General features: G+C 33.7%; 1 protein-coding gene across 2 annotated transcripts in view; it reads left to right on the top strand.

The window, feature by feature from the left end:
• Positions 1-20,396, top strand: part of EYS (eyes shut homolog) — a 2,056,951-nt gene that overhangs the window by 191,036 nt on the left and 1,845,519 nt on the right. For both annotated transcript variants that reach the window (XM_032154320.2, XM_032154329.2), the window contains exons 3-5: positions 12,867-13,001; positions 13,253-14,194; positions 18,259-18,372. In XM_032154320.2, coding sequence (XP_032010211.1) covers positions 13,447-14,194; positions 18,259-18,372 — 862 coding nt within the window. In that variant the 5' untranslated portion in view covers positions 12,867-13,001; positions 13,253-13,446. The remainder of the gene's footprint in view (positions 1-12,866; positions 13,002-13,252; positions 14,195-18,258; positions 18,373-20,396) is intronic.

Genomic DNA, 20,396 nt, shown 5'->3' on the forward strand with positions numbered 1-20,396 from the left:
TCATTCTCCTGCCTCAGCCTCCTGAGTAGCTGGGACTACAGGCGCCTGCTGCCACGCCCAGCTAATTTTTTGTATTTTTTAGTAGACATGGGGTTTCACCATGTTAGCCAGGATGGTCTGATCTCCTGACCTCGTGATCTGCCCGTCTGAGCCTCCCAAAGTGCTGGGATTACAGGTGTGAGCCACTGCTCCCAGCAGAAGAAACATTTCTTAAGGCTACAGGCTAGAGACACAGACCCAAGAAAAGACTGAGATTTAATTGGAGGATCATAGACCATAGATCATAGATTATATCATTTCCTCTCTTATACATTACCATCAAACCAACAGAGCCTCAGTACCATAAAAGACAATAGTTGAAAGCTGCAAATCATAGACATTCTCTGTAGATGAGTACTTAGGAAAGTCCAAAGCAAAAGGGACAACAAAACCAGACACTAAAGGAATTTGAAATCAAGTCTTAGGCACCTTTAGGTACAGCAAACTCTAAATAAAGCCAAAGCCCAACCACATTAACAGAGATCCCCATATTAGAGGCCTATTCCTCTCAGTTCCTATTACCCCTTACAGTATGATTGAATTTCAACCAAAATTTGCAAGGCATACTTAAAGGAAAGAAAGAATAATCTGAAGAGACAAAGTAATCATTAGAACCAAGTTCATACATCACAGGGATGTTGTAAATACCAATATAGATAATTTAAAATAACTATGAATAATATGTTAAGAGAGCTAATAAAAAAAGAAGACAGAATGCAAGAACAAATGAGTAAACAGGGAGATGGAGACTCTAAGAAAGAACTGAAAGAAAATGCTGGAAATGAAAAATACCATAATAGAAATAAACACCATTGATAGGTTCATTAGAGAATGGACATAGGTACAAAGCTACTGAAAGATCAGTGGGCTTGAAAATATATCAACAGAAATTTCTCAAACTACAACTCAAAGAGGAAAAATAAAATAAAATAAAATCACAGCACAATATCTAAGTACTATGGGACAATTTCAAAAAGTGTATTATGTGTTATTGAAATATTAGAAGGAGAAGAAAGAGAACAGAGCTGAAAAAATATTTGAAAAAATAATGGCTGAAAACTTTCCAAAATGAGTGACAAATGATTCTCATGTCTTGGAAGTTGAGAGAACACTAAGCAAAATAAATTATAAAGATAAAAACAAAACAAACAAAAAATTTCTCTAGGCATGACATATGCAAACTACAGAAAATGAAAGACAAAGGAAAAATCTTAAAGCCAGAAGGATAAGAAAAACCACTTTTTCTATACAGGAACAAGAATCAGAATTACAGCCCACCTCTTACCAGAAACTATACAAATGAGAAGAGTGCAATGATACACCTTTCAAGAGAAAAAGCCCACTAACCTAGAATTCTGTACCTAGTAAAATGATACTTTAAAAGTGAAGAAGTAAAAACTTTCTCAGACTAACAAAATCTGAGAGATTTTAATGAAGGCAGACATGTCATGCAAACGATATTGAAAAAGGGAGACTGAAATAATATAGGTCAGAAACTCAGATCTACATGAGGAAAGGAAGACAGTCAGAGAAGGAATAAATAAAGATAAAATAAAATGCCTTATTTTCCTTATTAATAGTTATAGAAATAACTTCAAAGTAATAATGATAATCTGATAACCATATATTGGGTGATTGTAGCCTATGGACAGGTGAAATAACAGTCATGTCAGAAAGATCAGGAGAGATAAATTAGCAATACTCTGTTATAAGGTACAGGTGCTACACATGAAGCAGAATACTGTTATTTACAAATCAAATTAAATTAGTTTAAAAAAGGATATTGTGGCTGTGTGTGATGGCTCATGCCTGTAATCCCAGCACTTTGTGAAGCTGAGGTAAGAGAATCACTTGAAGGCAGGAGTTCAAGACCTGGGCAACATAGCAAGATTTTGTCTCAAAAAAGAATAATAATCATAGTCTGGTCTGGTGACATGTGCTGGTAGACCCAGCTACTCGGGAGGCTGAGGCAGAGGATTGCTTGAGTCGAGGAGATCAAGGTTACAGTGAGCTATGACCAAACTATTGCACTTTAGCCTGGGCAACAGCAAGACTCTGCCAAAAAAAAAAAAAAAAAAAGAGAAAGGAAGGAAGATATTGTAAACCTCAGGACAACCAATACAATCATTAAAAGGAGCGTAATTGGTGCTCTAAGAGAGAAGATAAAAATAATCATGTAAAGTACCCAACTAAAACCAGAGCACATAGAAAAAGAGGAATATGGAAATCAATGAAATACAGTTACAAAAATAATGCTTATCAGAGTGGAGAAAAACAAATAAACAAGACCCACCTATAATCTATTTACAAGAAACACTTTAAATATAAAGACTCAGGTTAAAAGAGACGAGAAAAGATATATTATGCTCCCACTAATCAAAAGAAATCTTCAGTAGCTCAAGTAATTTCAGATAAAGCAGTCTTCAGGGAATCAATTCTGCAAGCAGACATAACAATCCTAAATGTGCATACACCTAGCAACGTTATGCCAAAATATATTAGACATGTGATAAAACAGACTGGAATAAGAGAAAACCCACCATTACGGTTGGATACATTAAATATCCCTATTTGTAACTGATAAGCCAAGCAGGCAGAAACCTCATAAAGATATGCTTGACCAATCAGCACTATAAAACAGTTTGATATAATTGGCATTTATAGAGTACCCTATCCAACAGCAGGAGGAATTCTTTTGAGACTGTGTAGAACATTTAGCAAGATAGAACACATTCTAGACCATAAAACACACCTGAACAGATGAAGACAAAATGAAATCATAAGACATATATCCCCATGCCACAGTGGAATAAAAGTAGGATTCAGTAAACGAAAGATAGTTGAAGAAATGTCAAATTATTTGAAATTTAACAGTGTACTTTGAATAACACATTGGTCAAAGAAGTCTGAAGAGAAACTTAAAACATATTTTGAACTAAATGAAAATGAAACTATAACTGGTCAAACCATGTGAGATCCAGAAAAAGCAGTGCACAGAGACAAACGTATAACATTAAATGCATATATTAGAAAGTAAAATCTATAATCAATAACTTAAGCTTCTATTTTAAGAAGCTAGAGAAATAACAGCCAAACTAAGCAAAAGAAGAGAAATAATTAAAATTAGAACAGACCTCAGTAAGATTAAAAATAGAAAAACAATAAAGAAGGCCGGGCGCGGTGGCTCACGCTTGTAATCCCAGCACTTTGGGAGGCCGAGGCGGGCGGCTCACGAGGTCAGTAGATCAAGACCACGGTGAAACCCTGTCCCTACTAAAAATACAAAAAAACATTAGCCGGGCGCGGGCGCCTGTAGTCCCAGCTACTCGGAGAGGCTGAGGCAGGAGAATGGCGTGAACCCGGGAGGCGGAGCTTGCAGTGAGCCGAGATTGCGCCACTGAACTTCAGCCTGGGCGACAGAGCGAGACTCTGTCGCAAAAAAAAAAAAAAAAAAAGAAAAAGAAAAAGAATAAAGAAAATAAACAAAAACAAAACTTATTATTTTAAAATATTAATAAAATTGATAAAGACTCTAGTCAGGCTAATCAAGGGAGAAAAGAGAAAGAGGACACAAGTTATTAATGTAATAAATCAAACAGGGATTGCCATTATTGTTCCTATGGGCATTAAGAGGATATACAAAAGGATACTAAAAACAATTTTCTGTCTCAATATTTGAAAATGTTGATAAAATAGACAAATTTCTTGAACGACACAAACTATCAATACTCACCCAAGAAAAGATCATCTGAATAGGCCTACATATATTAAAGAAATTGAATCAATGACTAATACTCTTTCATAAAACAAATCACCTCTCTCAGATTAGTTCACTGGTAAATTCTATCAACTATGAAAGAAAGAAATGATGCCAATTCTTCATAACCTCTTCCAGTAAAATAGAAGCAGATGGAACACTTCCTAAGTCATTTCCTGACGCTAGCATTACCCTCATTCCAAAAGTAGACAAATGTATTAAAATAAAGGAAAACTATAGACTAATAACTCTGATGAACATAGACACAACATTCTCAACAAATATTTAAACTCGAATCCAACATAAGTAAAAAGAATAATACATTCTTTTTATTTATTATAGAAATGAATAAACAGTAATTTATTCCACAGTGCAGTTATGTCTCCATTTTAAAATTAATCATTGTAATCTACCATATCAATATTCTAAAGGAAAAATATTTTATAATTATATAAATTGACAGAAAAAATATTCTACAAAATTTAACAACTAATCTGGATGAAAACTCTCAGAAAGCCAAAAAATAGAGGAGAAAAACATCAGTTTAGTAAAGAACGTCTGTGAAATCCTACAGTTAGGCTAATTAGTGTAGAAGAATGGATACTTTCCTCCAAAGGTCTGGAACAAGGCAAGAATGTCCTCTCATCGCTGCTATTCAACACTAGGAAATTCTAGCTAGTGCAATTAAAAAATAAAAGCATGAAAATATATGCAGACTAATAAGAAAGACATAAAATGGTCTGTATTCCCAAATATTAAAAAATGCCTTAAATAAGTCAGAATAGCACGGGTCCAGGATAAAATTTAATACTGTATACAAAAGTCACCTGCTTTCCCCTGTAACAGCAATGAACAACTAATATTTAAAGGAAAAATAATACCATTTGTAATAGTATCCAAAATAAATAAATAATTGGGTATATACCTATAAAACTGTGTACCGACCTATATGTGGAAAACTAAACTCTGATAAAAATCTAAATAAATATTATAAATAAATGGAAAGAGATTTCATGTTCATTGACTGGGAGCCTCAATATAATTAAGGCTCTTCTTACCTGTTTGATCCATAGATTCAGTACAATCCCAATCAAAATTACATCAAGCTATTTTGCCAATATTGACACCCTCGTTATAGAGTTTTTATGGTAAGGCAAAAGACTAGAATAACCACCAAAATACTGAAGAAAATAAGGTTGGAGAATACACTCTGCCTTATTTCAACACTTAACCATTAAGCAACAATAATCAAGGTAGCCTGGTATTGACAAAAGAACAAGCATGTCGATCAGTGGAACAGAATAGATAGTCCAAACATAGACCCACACAAATGTAGTCAACTAATTTGTGATAAATAATCAAATGTAATCAAAAGCCAAAAGTATAGTCTTCTTATTAATTAGTTTTGGAAGAATTTGATATTCATATGCAAATAAAATGAACATAGACATTGAATTTACAACTTACACTCTTCACAAAAATTAGATCAAAATGAATTACATACCTAAATTTCTAGGAGAAAACATCGGATAAAATGTAGATGACCCTGGGCCTGGCAATACATTTTTTAATACAACACCAAAAGCATAATTCATGACAGAAAATGGAAATTTGGACTTTATTAAAAGTAAAATCTGCTCTGAAGTGACACTGTTAAGAGAACAAAAATAACTACTTGGAGAAATATTGGCAAAACACATATCTGATAAAGGATTTTTATCCAAATGTAAAAGGATTCTTAATGATAATAAAACAAAGAACTAATTAAACGTGCATAAGATCTGAATAGACTATTCAACCCCCAAAATATACAGATGGTAAATAAACATATAAAAAGATGTTCAACATCATTTGTCATTAGAAATTTAAGCAAGCAACAATGAGATACCAGTAAATACCTATTTAAATGGCTAAAATCCAAAGAACTCACACTACTACTGCTGGCAAAGATGCAAAGTAATAATAACTCCTGATTAATTGCTGGTAAAATTTTTTAAAAAATCATGGTTTAATTTTTAAAAACGGTTTAATAATTTAAACTGTTTAAAAACAATTTAATAGTTTCTTCCAAAACTAAGTATAGTTTATTACATTCCAAAGAATTAGTATGGCAATGGAGGCAGGGTTAAAAGAGTGGTGGTGAAACTTGACAAGTACTACCTCAAGACAGGTGATCAAGGTTAACATTAATGGTGACTACTTATATACCACATGATGTGATGAAAATGACACTTTACGGCTTCACTTCTTAAAGAAGATTTTACTTCTGTGGTCTTTCTCCCCAGTACATATTACTTTTGTACTACAATGGAAAAGAAATCAGATGAATCATAATTACAGGGTGTTCTTCTACAAATACTTAACCAATAGTCCTAAAAAATGTCAAGGTCATCAAAACAAGGCAAGTAACAACCAGGAAGAGCCTAACAAGATATAACCACTATATGTAATGTAGTAGCCTGAATAGAATCCTAGAAAAGAAAAGGGAACATAATGTAAAAAATGAAAAAGTCTGAATAAAGCATTGACATTAAGTAAAATTCATTAGTTAATATACTAATATTAACTCATTAATTGTGACAAATGTATTATACTAATATGAAACATTAAAAATCATAGAAACTGGACAATATGGTATACATGAGAACATTTGGCACTCTCTTCCTAATAACTTTGTAAATTTAAAACTCTACTAAATTTTTTTGACAAAATATGTATTTAAAAAGTTAATATAATAAAGATCCATGTGCAGGATTTTCTGGGATGTAATTTTTCAACTTCTTTGAGTTAATACCCAAAGTATGATTTGTGTGAGTTGAGTATGATTATTGGATCACATGGTAAGAGTATGTTTAGTTTTGTAAGACATCCTTATGCTCTTTATAGCAGCTTTATTCATAATTGTCAAAACATGGAAGCAAAACATTTTTGTGTATAAGTCGCATGTAGCCTTTGACTTTTATATACTTAAGCTATCTTAATTTCAATGAAAGGTCAGTATTTAAACAAAGAACCTTTTATCATGAAAGCTAAAACATAGACAATGGAAAAGAAGTTATTCTTATTTTTTAAAAATCAATAATCTATGAGACCACATATGGAGAAAGGAAAAGGAAGTACAAAATAAGGCATAATTTATTTAAAATCTGATTTTATAAAACCAGCTCTGTTTTTTTAAAAGCAAATAATCATGTTGGTAAGCGTATGATGCTATTATCTCATCCATTTCTGTTTAATAATAATATTTTCACCCTCTAGATAACGGCAAAGTTGTCTAGATAATATTTTTCAAGGGAAGCCTAAAGTGTTTCAAAAAAAAACTAATTTCTTAGCATACTTTGTCAACAATAATCTCTATACTTTTTTATAATGCCATATATGGAATTATATATTTTGATAAAAATTTAACCACAAGCCAAAGAAATGTTAATACAAAATTTATAATTGCAATTGAAATGATATCTTGAATGGCAAATCTTTTATACTCTATAATCAGTGAGTTACCAAGCATCATTCCTTACTCCAATTACAATATATTGATGTTTCTTTCCATTTCCTTTACCACTTTTAATCCATATACTATAGACCAACTGGATTATGGCAACTATAATTTAGGTGTTTTTCTTAAATGTAGTTTTTCCTTATTAAAATATAAAATATTCTAGAAAAAATATATTATCTCTGCTAAGAGATAGGAAATATGATCTTAAAAGAGTTGAATAATGAAACCTCAATGTAATCATTTAAATTCTCATTTTAATCCTCTACAAAAGAGAAATAACTAACAATACCAATATGCTGTGATGACTCAAATTGAGATGAAGGCTGCATACACCTCCCTTCTCCCACACACAGACAAACGCACATGTATACATGGACACTCACAGATATAGTGATACTATTGTCAATTATTTTCCATTCTAGATTACATACAGAAAACCGATTTCACTTCACAGAAGACAAACTCTGTTTCTAATAAGTACTCTTTAATACAGCTATTTAAAATTTCTGAGGCCTACTCATAGAGTGTGTGGATTAAAAAGGAAAATATTTTTAAAATACCGACATATTAAATTTAGTCCCTAAACATTTAAGCATGTTAAAAAGCATTATAAAATTATACATTTGTAAGTAGCTGAGTAATGAGCAAAACAAAAAGTTCTGACCTTCCCCCACCCCCAAGCATAATCCAAAATGCACTTCATTCTTCAGCTCATCTGTGACAGTCTTGTGGCTCTTTCTACCTCCTGACATCACTGACCCTTGCACATTCCCTACAGTCACTTCATTCCTGACTATTTATTTACTTTAGGATTATATAAACCTGGGATTCAGAAATAAGAGGGAATTGAATGAAGGTACATTTCTGCCTATTATTTCTTCTTCAAAAAGGATACTATAATGTGAAGGCACTTGTAGAGTGGTGCTCAAGCTAGAGATCTGAGTTTAAACACAGCTTTATGAAGAAGTTGATGTAGTAAATGAGATTTTAGCTCTATTTTGGCAACTTGTTTACTTAATTACTCTTCTTCCATAGACAATTTTTTCAAAGATTTTTTTAAATTTGATTTTTCTCTCCCTTAATCCCACCACACCACTCAAATCTACCTCCTCTTATAGCATCAACTGACCAGTTACTGAGTTTACCACCATTATGATATCAAATATAGAAAACTCACTTCATAATTTATAAAAGTGCCAACTCTAAAAATTCTGAAAACCTTTTTCTTTGTTTTTCTTAACAAAATGCAAGGATAATTTGAGATACCTTCTTTCACTTGTCTCTTGAATATTATTGTTCTCCAGGATTGTCTATCATCTTTTGCCTGAGCCACTTTGTTTAATCCTATGCCTTATTGGCAATCATGTTGTGAATATTCTTTCTCCTAAATTACCTGCCTCCTTTGCCTCAGAAGCCTAACTGGGTGTGTGCATTTGTGTATGAGATATTAAATGTGACTGAGAGCATGTGTTTTGGAGTCAGGTCAATACGTGTACCACTGCTTATTGATTGTGTGAGCTTGGGCAAGTCCTTAATCTTTCTGTGCTTCAGTTTTCTCATTTTATTTTTTATTTTTTACTCTTTTTATTTTTATTTCTTTGGACACTATGGTGACTTAAGTCTTCTCATTTTTAAAATGGGGCCATGACTATTTACCTCACAGGATCATTGTCATAATCAAGACAGTGTACTAAAGAAGGACTGGTGTCTCCCAATAGTAGGAGCATAATCGATAAAGTCAGTCACTGCTGCCTTATAAAGTATTAATAAATCAGCTGTCTCTTCTCTAGTACTCTCAGTTTTATTTTAAAATTTACCATTTTTTTTCCCTTTTCTAGTCTCCTTGCTAAAATGTTCATCATTCACACTGCTGGTAGCATTTCTGAAACACACATTTTCACTCCCCTCCTATAATTTTAGTCCAATCTGTGGTAGGTAAAATTTGTTGCTTACTTTCTAGGGCACAGGCATAAATTATGAGAACTTATCTCTTCTATTTCTAATTTTCCTCTTTGTATATGTTTTGAAAGTACAATGTATAATTTATACAAATAAAAAGCCGCTTATTGTGGAGGCCATACTTCTTAAACAAGTGAAACATGAAAAATATCAGGTTTATAGAATCAACTACAAGCTTATTAAAGGCTTCCACAGTTCATAATATTGTCTATTGAGTGCAAATAGAAATAAATTACATCCATCATCTCCAATCTCTACTCAACTATCTTTAATTGAATGCCTATTATATGCCAACTATTATAATGAGCATGTTCTATTCAAATTATTTTTTGGCTTATATAAAATTTTTTGTTTAAACCTATTACCTTGTTTTTTTAAAAGATGTCATTTAAGATGATAGCTATTTGTGAAAGGAAGAAATATTGTTCATGTTTTCTTAACTACTGAATTTAAGTTGGGCTTTATTTGTTAGAATAACCTAACTACAAAGCTACTATAAAAGTGATACAGTTCATACAGTTCTGAAATTACACATATTTTCCTGTGAAATATTTTTGTGGTAATGTAACCTGTCAAGTGATATTATGGTTGTAATTATGTGCAATGCTGTCAATGGCGCCACTCCATCATAGTTCTGGGTTTCTGGGCTTCTTGGCTCAAGAATTTATAAGATGTTAATGATAATATCACCTGGGATAAAATTACTTCCTGATTTTAATCAATATGTGTGTTTAGAATTGAGGAGAATGCCCTTTGGCTTGCTATTTTGACAGGGTTTGAAGAATGTCTTTATAAATGAAAAGCTGAGACACATAACATCATACCTTTTGGGTCAAAATTACATCACCTTTTTCAAATTTATAATGCTTATATTACTCTAGTTCCCAATAAAATCCAAAGCATTTTTGTATTCAGAATGTATAGATATACAGTGACTTCATAGATGTTTTTCTGTTAGTGTTTTTTTTTCCTTTGCTGCTATTTTCATTTATTTAAATTTTCACAAGGCGGAAATGCAATGCATCAAGCCACTTTCTCTTTGAAAACATAAATGCACAATAATTAGAGACCCAGCGTGCTCTAAGAACCATGGGATTAGCCCCACAATAATGCGAGCTCACATCTGCAGTCAGTCTAAAAATGTCACATAGGCCTAATTTTGCTTCAATGCAAATGCAATTTGTTTCCTCGCATTTACATGCGGAAATAAATTTGTGACTGTGTTTAACTCATTTGCTATTTAATCTTTAGTGTATCCTTTTCAACTAAGCTACTGGGAAAATAATACACCTGTGCAGGTTGCTACTACTGTAAATTTGTGATTTACAGGTAAAAAAGTATTTCAATATTGCCTAGTGATTCATATCTTTCTCTAAAACCTCACTTTCTCTCTTGTGATTTCTGAACACTTGTGCTAGAAAATCACTCAGATAGACCTGAAATTGAGTGTATGCATAAGTGAATCAGACTTCTCCCCTCTTCCTTGCCTTGCCATCTTATTGCTCCAACTGGTCTTCCTGGATTTTCTTCTCTTTAGGTCAACAGCCCTGGAGATGTAGTAATTCTACCATTTCAATATTTATGGACTCCATGAGTGTTATATTTGTATTGCCTCTGTACTAATCCGTCTTCATTATTGTTTCACTACATTAGTGTTGTTGTCTCCTCCACAAGTGTCTCAATTATTTTAATTGCATTCACCAATATGTTCCTCACCCTGAAACTAGACTAATGCTATTCAATTATAGTGAGTTCTCAATGTAATTGACAGGTTCATCAAAATTGTGACTTTAAGCAAAACGACACACAACATGTTGGTCCTCAACGTCTTTTCCTTCTCTGTCTTTTCATTATAACATTGACGAGAGAACAAAATTGATTTTGTCATATGTTGTTTTGCTTGAAGTCGCAGTTTCCAAGAACTTATGGACAAAGTTAAGTAAGGATTTCTTTCTTTTTTTTGTTAGTCATCTATATGAAATCTTCAAGAGGCTCTTCATTGCTCTTGAATAAAATATGAGCTCCTTTGCTGAGAATGGCTACTCCTTCTTGATATAATCTTTTCCTAAATCGAGTGATTATCTTTAATTGTAATTCCTTTTCCCTCTTTGATGAGAAAGCTCCACTTCTCTTACTTCCTTAAAGGCATTCAGTGTCACATTCACCTCAAAATCTTTAGATATAGATGCTCTCTCCTGGAACATTTTTCCTTTGGCAATTTTCCCAGGTGATTCCATTTTATCATTTTAGCTTAGGTTTTGTTTCCTGGATCGGACTAAATGTCCTTGCTACATGTCTCATAGACCATTAGACTATTTTGTTGATAGCAATTTGATGATGCTTGTCTAATGATATGTCTCCTTTATTGAGTTCTTAATTCCTTCCATTGAGGCCTTATTCCAACTGATCATTGATGAATCCTGGTACTGAGCATATTGCCTTGCACATAGATTGCACTCAAATGTACTTGTTTGAATTATTTTTTAAACCTTTAGCAAGATTGATAATTTAAATCTATAAAATTAACAAGGTGATTAATATATTTGAAATTGACATGATTATGTAGAACATTTAATTACTTAGAAGTTGTATTTTATCTTTCTATATGCATATTTGTGTTATTTGTCACATGAATTTATATTTCATAGATTTATAATATGCAGAACTGAAATTGCAAAGAGGTAATTTATAATTGAAATTTGATTTCTGCCTGATCTAAAATACCCATCAAGATATTAGACTTACCATAAAGATTTGGTATGAATTAACAAATAAATTATATAATGGCATAACATAATTTAACAACATTTAATTGATCTTTATGGTACAGTAGAAAATGCTGATATTTTGAATCTGACAAACCTGAATTTTAATCCAACATATACCACTTACCTGCTGGATGAAATTGTACAATAACAAAAATAAAAGCTACTATTTATTGAGTGACTCATATATGTTTACATAGTCATTGAATCTTCAATACTACCTTGTTAATTAGGTGTACTTCTCCCTGGTGTACCTATTTGAAAGTGGAGAGAATTAAATCTCAGGTTGCCTAAGGACATTAAACGAATGAATAACATAACTGAGATCCAAAGAACACGTTTTTTTCACTAACGTCATTTACCTTTCCTCTCAAAATTTGAGTTTAATTGTGAGAATTGCAGTTTATTTGTTAATCAAGTAGTAGAGTGATTTGTACAGAGCAAACCTTCAATAATTGGTAGTTACCTTTTTTAAAAAAATAGGTCAATATATTAAACTCAGAAATCCTTTATGTTTTCTTGCCCTCTGGAACAACAGAATTGATGGGTTGACTCCTCCTTTCAGTTACTACCATTTTACTTGTATTTATAATCTTTTCATTACTGCTTTTTGACTTTCTTTTCCCTCTTTATCTGGCACCTTCCACCATTCCTACAGAAGTCAATGAAGACTCATTCTAGGTTTAGTCATTTGCACAACAGAATTTTATATGGGAGTTCCCATCCTCTTGATTATCATAAAAGGAACATGATTATCACTATCAGGCATTTTAAGGCTTATTTTTATATAAAATATTACATGAAAAATATATTTAAATGATTTCTACTCTTCTATGTTTTAAAGGTGTTTTTTGAAAACTAATCAGAAGAGGAATGCTTATCTCCCAACAAAATTGAAACCATCTGTAAAAGAATCTCGGCTGTGCTGTGTTTTGATTAGATTGAAGCTTGGTGTAAAGAGAAAACACAAAAGACCGCAGTAAGTTGCTGGCTTAATTATGTCATGAAACCAGAACTTTGCAAAATCAGGTGACTATATAAAGCTTGACCAGATCAACATATCTTGATCATGTTTTTCTTGGCCTACTTTCCCAAAGAAGGTCCCCAGCTGCTGGTGACACTATCTTTGCAGTGTAGGCTCTTATGAAATCTACAGAAAGAGCTAGCATTTTCTATATTACTAATTTAGGGAAAACTTCACTAACAATATATGTCTTTTTCTGTTTAAAGGAATATTTACAACATTTGAATTCCTGTTTCTCCATCAAAGCACATTGTCATCAAAGCTACTTTGGGGACAGAAAAAAGGCCAATTCCAATTCCCAGGAATCCCTAACAACTTTGCTTGGAAATCTCCAGCAATACTTAAAACACCATTTTGCAGCAATTCTTTACGATAAACTGTAAAATACAGTTACCCGAAAATGACTGACAAATCAATCATCATTCTGAGCCTGATGGTTTTTCACAGCTCTTTCATAAATGGAAAAACATGTAGACGGCAATTGGTGGAAGAATGGCATCCACAACCCTCATCATATGTGGTAAATTGGACACTAACAGAAAACATCTGCTTGGACTTCTACAGAGATTGCTGGTTTTTGGGTGTAAACACTAAAATAGATACTTCAGGCAATCAAGCTGTTCCCCAGATTTGCCCTTTGCAAATTCAATTAGGAGATATCCTTGTAATTTCTTCTGAACCATCTCTTCAATTTCCAGAAATAAATTTGATGAATGTTTCTGAAACATCTTTCATTGACTGTGTGCAAAATACCACAACGGAAGATCAGTTACTTTTTGGTTGCAGACTAAAAGGAATGCACACTGTTAATTCTAAGTGGCTGAGTGTTGGGACACATTATTTTATCACAGTTCTGGCAAGTGGTCCATCACCTTGTCCACTGGGACTTCGACTAAATGTGACAGTGAAACAGCAGTTCTGCCAGGAATCTCTGAGTTCAGAATTTTGCTCTGGTCATGGTAAATGTCTTAGTGAAGCTTGGAGCAAGACATATAACTGCCATTGCCAGCCTCCATTTTCTGGAAAATACTGCCAGGAACTTGATGCATGTTCTTTTAAACCATGTAAAAATAATGGCAGTTGCATTAATAAAAGAGAAAATTTGGATGAGCAAGCATATGAATGTGTCTGTCACCCACCATTTACAGGTAAGATTGTTTAAAATATATAATTTTATTAAAATAGAGAAACACAGTGTATTTATAAACTGTTACTTAACAGAAATCAAACTACATTTTAAACGCGGTGGCTCATGCCTATAATCCCAGCACTTTGGGAGGCCGAGGCGGGTGGATCACGAGGTCAGGAGATTGAGACCATCCTGGCTAACATGGTGAAACCCCGTCTCTACTAAAAATACAAAAAAAAATTAGCTGGGCATGGTGGCGTGTGCCTGTACTCCCAGCTACTCAGGAGGCTGAGGCAGGAGAATGGTGTGAACCCAGGAGGTGGAGCTTGCAGTGAGCCGAGATAGCGCCCCTGCAGTCCGGCCTGGGCAAAAGATCGAGACTCTGTCTCAAAAAAAATAAAAATAAATAAATAAATAAAAATAAAAAATTTAATAGATTCCTTAAATTTGGCTAAATATAGATTCTGGACATATACAAATCCTATCGGGGATCCTCCAAAATAAGCTTTTTGCTTAACTGAAAGAGGGCTCTTAGAAATATGTTTAATAGTGAAATATCTATATTTACATCTTTCCCAACATCCATTCTTAATGTCTCATACATTAAAACATAAGATTATCAGAATAATATAAAAGATTTTAGTAACTGAATGAATTCCCAAAATTATGGTATTTAGATAGGTGATAACTTGAAAATGAAGTACACATCTCAGTAGAGGAAGTTAGGGAACTATGGTTGAAGGGAAGTCATTGAAGCTGCTTGGCAGAATTGGAGGGGAACAGATAATTGTGAGCCAAGAGCAATGTTTTAAATGGATGTTGGTATGGCATCCAAATGGTGTTTTATAGGTGATAGTGACAAGAATGGAAAGAAGTTATAATTAATAACGGGTTGTAATAAGCTCAATAAGAGGCAATAATCAGAAAAGGTTGTAAAAAGATGTTTGGTGAGTAATTAAGCCAGAGGAAAAGCAATCTAAAAAAAAATGTAAATGATGCTGCCTGAGGCTAAAATGAAGTTTGAAGGGAATAAAACTCTCTCTACTTGAGAATACAGTAGAGGAATCTGGGGTCATCGGAGGAAAGTGAGGAGAAAGATTGAAAAAATGTAGGGAACATTTAAAGCTTGGAAACTTGTGAAAGAATTTATTTGAGGGTTTGACAGACCTGGCATGGAGAGTTACAAGTGAAATAAGACCACGATGATCTAACAAAGAGAAATATTTGACACAGCTGATAATAATAGCATAGGAAAACAGCAGATTGGTATGTATTTTGGTCATAAAAGAGGAAGGAAGGTTAGAGCAGAGATATGTCTAGAGCAGATCACCTGCAGGGATTTAACTGTAATTTTGTTAGGCAGGCTTTAGGGGGATTCCTTCTCCCCTGTGCCTGAGGCTGACTCCACTGGAGCCAAGTTTAAAGAGGCTGTGTGATAAGATGTAACGGGAGCCGACCTGAAGGCGGCCCACGCCTGTAATCCCAGCGCTTTGGGAGGCCGAGGCGGGCGGATCACCTGAGGTAAGGAGTTCAAGATCAGCCTGGCCAACATGGTGAAACCCCGTCTCTACAAAAATACAAAAATTAACCGGGCATAATGGCGGGTGCCTGTAATCCCAGCTACTCGGGAGGCTGAGGCGGAAGAATCCCTTGAACCAGGAGGTAGAGTTTGTAGTGAGCTGAGATCGTGCCGTTGCACTCCAGCCTGGGTGATGAAGCGAGACTCTGTCTCAAAAAATAAAATAAAATAAAAAGATGTAATAGAAGACCTCAATAAGCCATTGTAGGCTGTAAAATTCACCTAATCCAATCTTTCAAATAGTCATTTTGAAATTGATAGCTCAGTACCAAGATCATTATAGAAGTTAATACCAATAATAGCCACTGAATATATTGTCTCTATAACGTGGATCAAATTCTCATTTGACTGTACTGGCATTGGTGATAGAAGGTGCAAGTTATACCTCTTCTTTCCGCTGGGGTATATCAGGTGATTAAAGTTAAGGCAGGCTAGAGAAAATGTGAAAACACTCAAATTGCTGATTTGGAGTGAATGATAAAGAAATTTAATAGACAGTCTTTAAAGCATCCATTTTCACCTGTCCAAAGTGTTTTAAAGAACATTTGGCCAGAAAATTTCTACCATTGTCAGAATATTAATTTGCGTGTGTGCATTCATAGTTCATGGGATATTATTTTAGTGGTTTTATTATAACTGCATAGAGTGGTTTGCTTCCTACTCGATTTCCTTCCTTCCTTTCCTTCCTTCCTTCCTTCCTTCCTTCCTTCCTTCCTTCCTTCCTTCCTTCCTTCCTTGCTTCCTTCCTTCCTTCCTTCCTTCCTTTCTTTCTTTCTTTCTTCCTTTCTTTCTCTGTCTCTCTCTCTTTCTTTCTTTATGCCATAGGTGCTTTAAATCATTAAGCTTTGAGCACTATAAAATATCTAAATAATGCTTACTTATTTTTATAACATTAAGAATACTCTGTTTGCCACTTTAATTATAAATAATTACTTCAATTTAAAAAATCAAAGAAGATAATGAAATATGTAGAATTGTCAAAACAATCGAGAATGCTTACTGCATTAGTTTGCTAGAACGGTCATAACAAAGTACCATAGACTGGATGGCTTAAACAGAAACTTATTTTCTCACAGTCTTAGATGCCAGAAGTCAACGATTGGCAGATATGGTTTCTTCTGAGATCTATTTGCTTGGTCCATAGACTGCTGTCTTCTCCCTGTGTCTTTACATTGTCATTTCTCTGTATGTATCTATGTGTAAATGTTCTCCTCTTCAAAGCACACCAGTCACATTGGATTAGGACTCACCCCACTGACCTTATTTAACCTTAATTGCATACTTCTCTAAAGATATTATCTCCAAATATAGATACTCTGTGATGCCGAGGGTTAGGACTTCAACATGAATTTGGCAGGGGTGAGTGGGCACAATTTAGCTCATAAAACTCACTAAGTTTTAATTAGGGTGTGGCCTATTGAGCATTATACTGTTAATTTTTATGCTTGGAAAACCTTTTGAAACACAATGATTTTTATTTATATTTTCATTATTTATATTTTCATTACATTTAGGGTTGCTTGGAGGCAAATGAAGAAAAAAGAGTTCTGCATTAGTGAGGCAGGGATGTCAGTAGTATATAAGGAATTTGAAAGACATCAATGATAATGGCAAAAACTGCTCATAAATTAAATTAAGAGCTTAATTAAACTGGGGAAAAAAACATATTGCCAAATTACATGCAGTTGGTTTGTAACAACATTTGTCCACTTGCTATGCCCTGGGATTTTCAAGGCACGTTCCTCTACTGGGGTATTATGAGGTGATTAAATATGCATAGAATGAGTACGTTATGGAAGGCTATATGTATACATATATATGTGTGTGTGTGTGTGTGTGTGTATATATATATATACGTATATATGTGTATATATATATACGTATATGTGTGTATATATGTATATATGTGTGTATATATACATATATACACACATATATATGTATGTAACTGATATAATGGGACCACAATAGTATGTGTAAGTGAGATTTGGAAAATTTGATATGCCAGCCAGTACAAAGAAGTGCTGAATTTGGAAGTTTGTGCACATATTCTGAGAATCCAGGTAGGCATTTCTCCTTTTGAATTGTTCCTTTGGCTAGGGAGTAAGTCTGAGAAACAATACACATTTGAATGTGTCATTTTGTAAATTTCACTGCAATACTATCAGTGTATGTTGAAAAACTGGTACTTAAATGTATGAATATTATCTATCATGAAAATACAATTAAAATTTTAAAATATTATGTAAATTAAATAAAGCTCAAATACTACTAGCCAGAAAAAATATTTGGATATTATAATCTGGGGTCAGAAGATGAAAAACTTATGTAAAATATCAAAATTAATTTTTATTTCAATTTAAATGCATCATCGTATAACATGGTTTCATAACTGAAATTACATTTGTCAGAATTTGATACTTTCATTATTAAAGAATTGAGGGAAAACTGATGGTTATAATACTGATATGCAATGTAAAAAAAAACTTTTTTCATTGTTATAGGAAAGAATTGCTCAGAAATAATTGGCCAATGTCAACCACATGTCTGTTTCCATGGAGACTGCAGCAATATTACTTCAAATAGTTTCATTTGTGAATGTGATGAGCAATTTTCAGGTAAAAAATGCATATATATATATATATATATATATATATATACACATACATATACACAAATAACTTTAATCTTGTCTATGTATTTCAAATTAAATGTGAAATATTTCCTTTATTATTGAAAAATGCAATTTTAGAAGTTATATATACTGAACTCTTTTAAAGTTTAATAAATCAATTTGGTTAATACAATTAAATCATACTACTGCTAAATGTTTTATAGCATAAGAGTCCGAACAACAGTTCACATGCTTGTCACCATAAAATTACTTACATCTTTCTTCAGACTTGCATTTATGACTAATGAATTTGAAATTGTTCATGTCTTTATTTGACACTTCTTAACCGTTAAATTTTAAATTATGGACATTTTCACTGAACACATGTTGAGGTTTCTGTTAATTTCTTTAAAAAAAGTCTGCTAAAGGAAGATATTATTAAATCTTTTTTGATATAAAATATGCAGATAAAATATATATTTTTAAATTACACTTTAAGTTCTGGGTTACATGTGAAGGATGGGCAATTTTGTTACATAGGTATGCCATGTGCCATGGTGGTTTGCTCACCCATCAACCCGTCACCTATATTAGGTATTTCTCCTAATGCTATCCCTCCCCTAGCCCCCCACCCCCAACAGGCCCCAATGTGTGATGTTCCCCTCCCTGTGTCCATGTGTTCTCATTGTTCAACTCCCACTTATGACTGAGAACTTCCAGCGTTTGGTTTACTGATCTTGTGATAGTTTGCTGAGAATGATGGTTTCCAGCTTCATCCATGTCCCTACAAAGGACATGAAATCATCCTTTTTTTTTTTTTTTTTATGGCTGCATAGCATTCCATGGTGTATATGTGCCACATTTTCTTTATCCAGTCTATCATTGATGGACATTTGGGTTGGTTCCAAGTCTTTGCTATTGTGAATTGTGCTGCAATAAACATACGTGTGCATGTGTCTTTATCGTAGAATGATTATAATCCTTTGGGTATATGCCCAGCAATGGGATTGCTGGGTCAAATGGTATTTCTAGTTTTAGATCCTTGAGGAATCACCACACTGTCTTCCACAATGGTTGATCTAATTTACACTCCCACCAATAGTGTAAAAGCATTTCTATTTTTCCACAACCTCTCTAACATCTGTTGTTTCCTGACTTTTTAATGATCACCATTCTAAATGGCGTAAGATGGTATCTCATTGTGGCTTTGATTTGCATTTCTCTAATGACCAGTGATGACGAGCATTTTTTCATATACCTGTTGGCTGCATAAAGGTATTCTTTTGCGAAGTGTCTGTTTATATCCTTTGCGCATTTTTTGATGGGGTTGCTTCCATTTTTCTTGTAAATTTGTAAGTTCTTTGTAGATTCCGGATATTAGCCCTTTGTCAGATGGATAGATTGCAAAATTTTTCTCCCATTCTGTAGGTTGCCTGCTCACTCTGATGACAACTTCTTTTGCTGTGTGGAAGCTCTTTAGTTTAGTTAGATCCCATTTGTCAATTTTGGCTTTTGTTGCCATTGCTTTTGGTGTTTCAGACGTGAAGTCTTTGCCCACGCCTATGTCCTGAATGGTATTGCCCAGGTTTTCTTCTAGGAGTTTTATGATTCCAGGTCTTATGTTTAAGTCTTTGATCCATCTTGAGTTGATTTTTGTATAAGGAGTAAGGAAGGGGTCCAGTTTTAGTTTTCAGCATATGGCTAGCCAGTTTTCCCAACACCATTTCTGAAATAGGGAATCTTTTCACCATTGCTTGTGTGTGTCAGGTTTGTCGAAGATCAGATGGTGGTAGATGTGTGGTTATTTCTGAGGTCTCCATTCTGTTCCATTGGTCTATATATCTGTTTTGGTACCAGTACCATGCTGTTTTGGTTACTGTAGCCTTGTAGTAAAATTTGAAGTTAGGTAGCGTGATGCCTCCAGTTTTCTTCTTCTTGCCCAGGATTGTCTTGGCTATGCGGGCTCTTTTTTGGTTCCATATGAAGTTTATAGTAGATTTTTCCAATTCTATGAAGAAAGTCAGTGGT

The sequence above is a fragment of the Hylobates moloch genome, unplaced genomic scaffold (genome assembly GCF_009828535.3).
Source record: "Hylobates moloch isolate HMO894 unplaced genomic scaffold, HMol_V3 SCAFFOLD_2, whole genome shotgun sequence".
Taxonomy (NCBI): Eukaryota; Metazoa; Chordata; class Mammalia; order Primates; family Hylobatidae; genus Hylobates; species Hylobates moloch.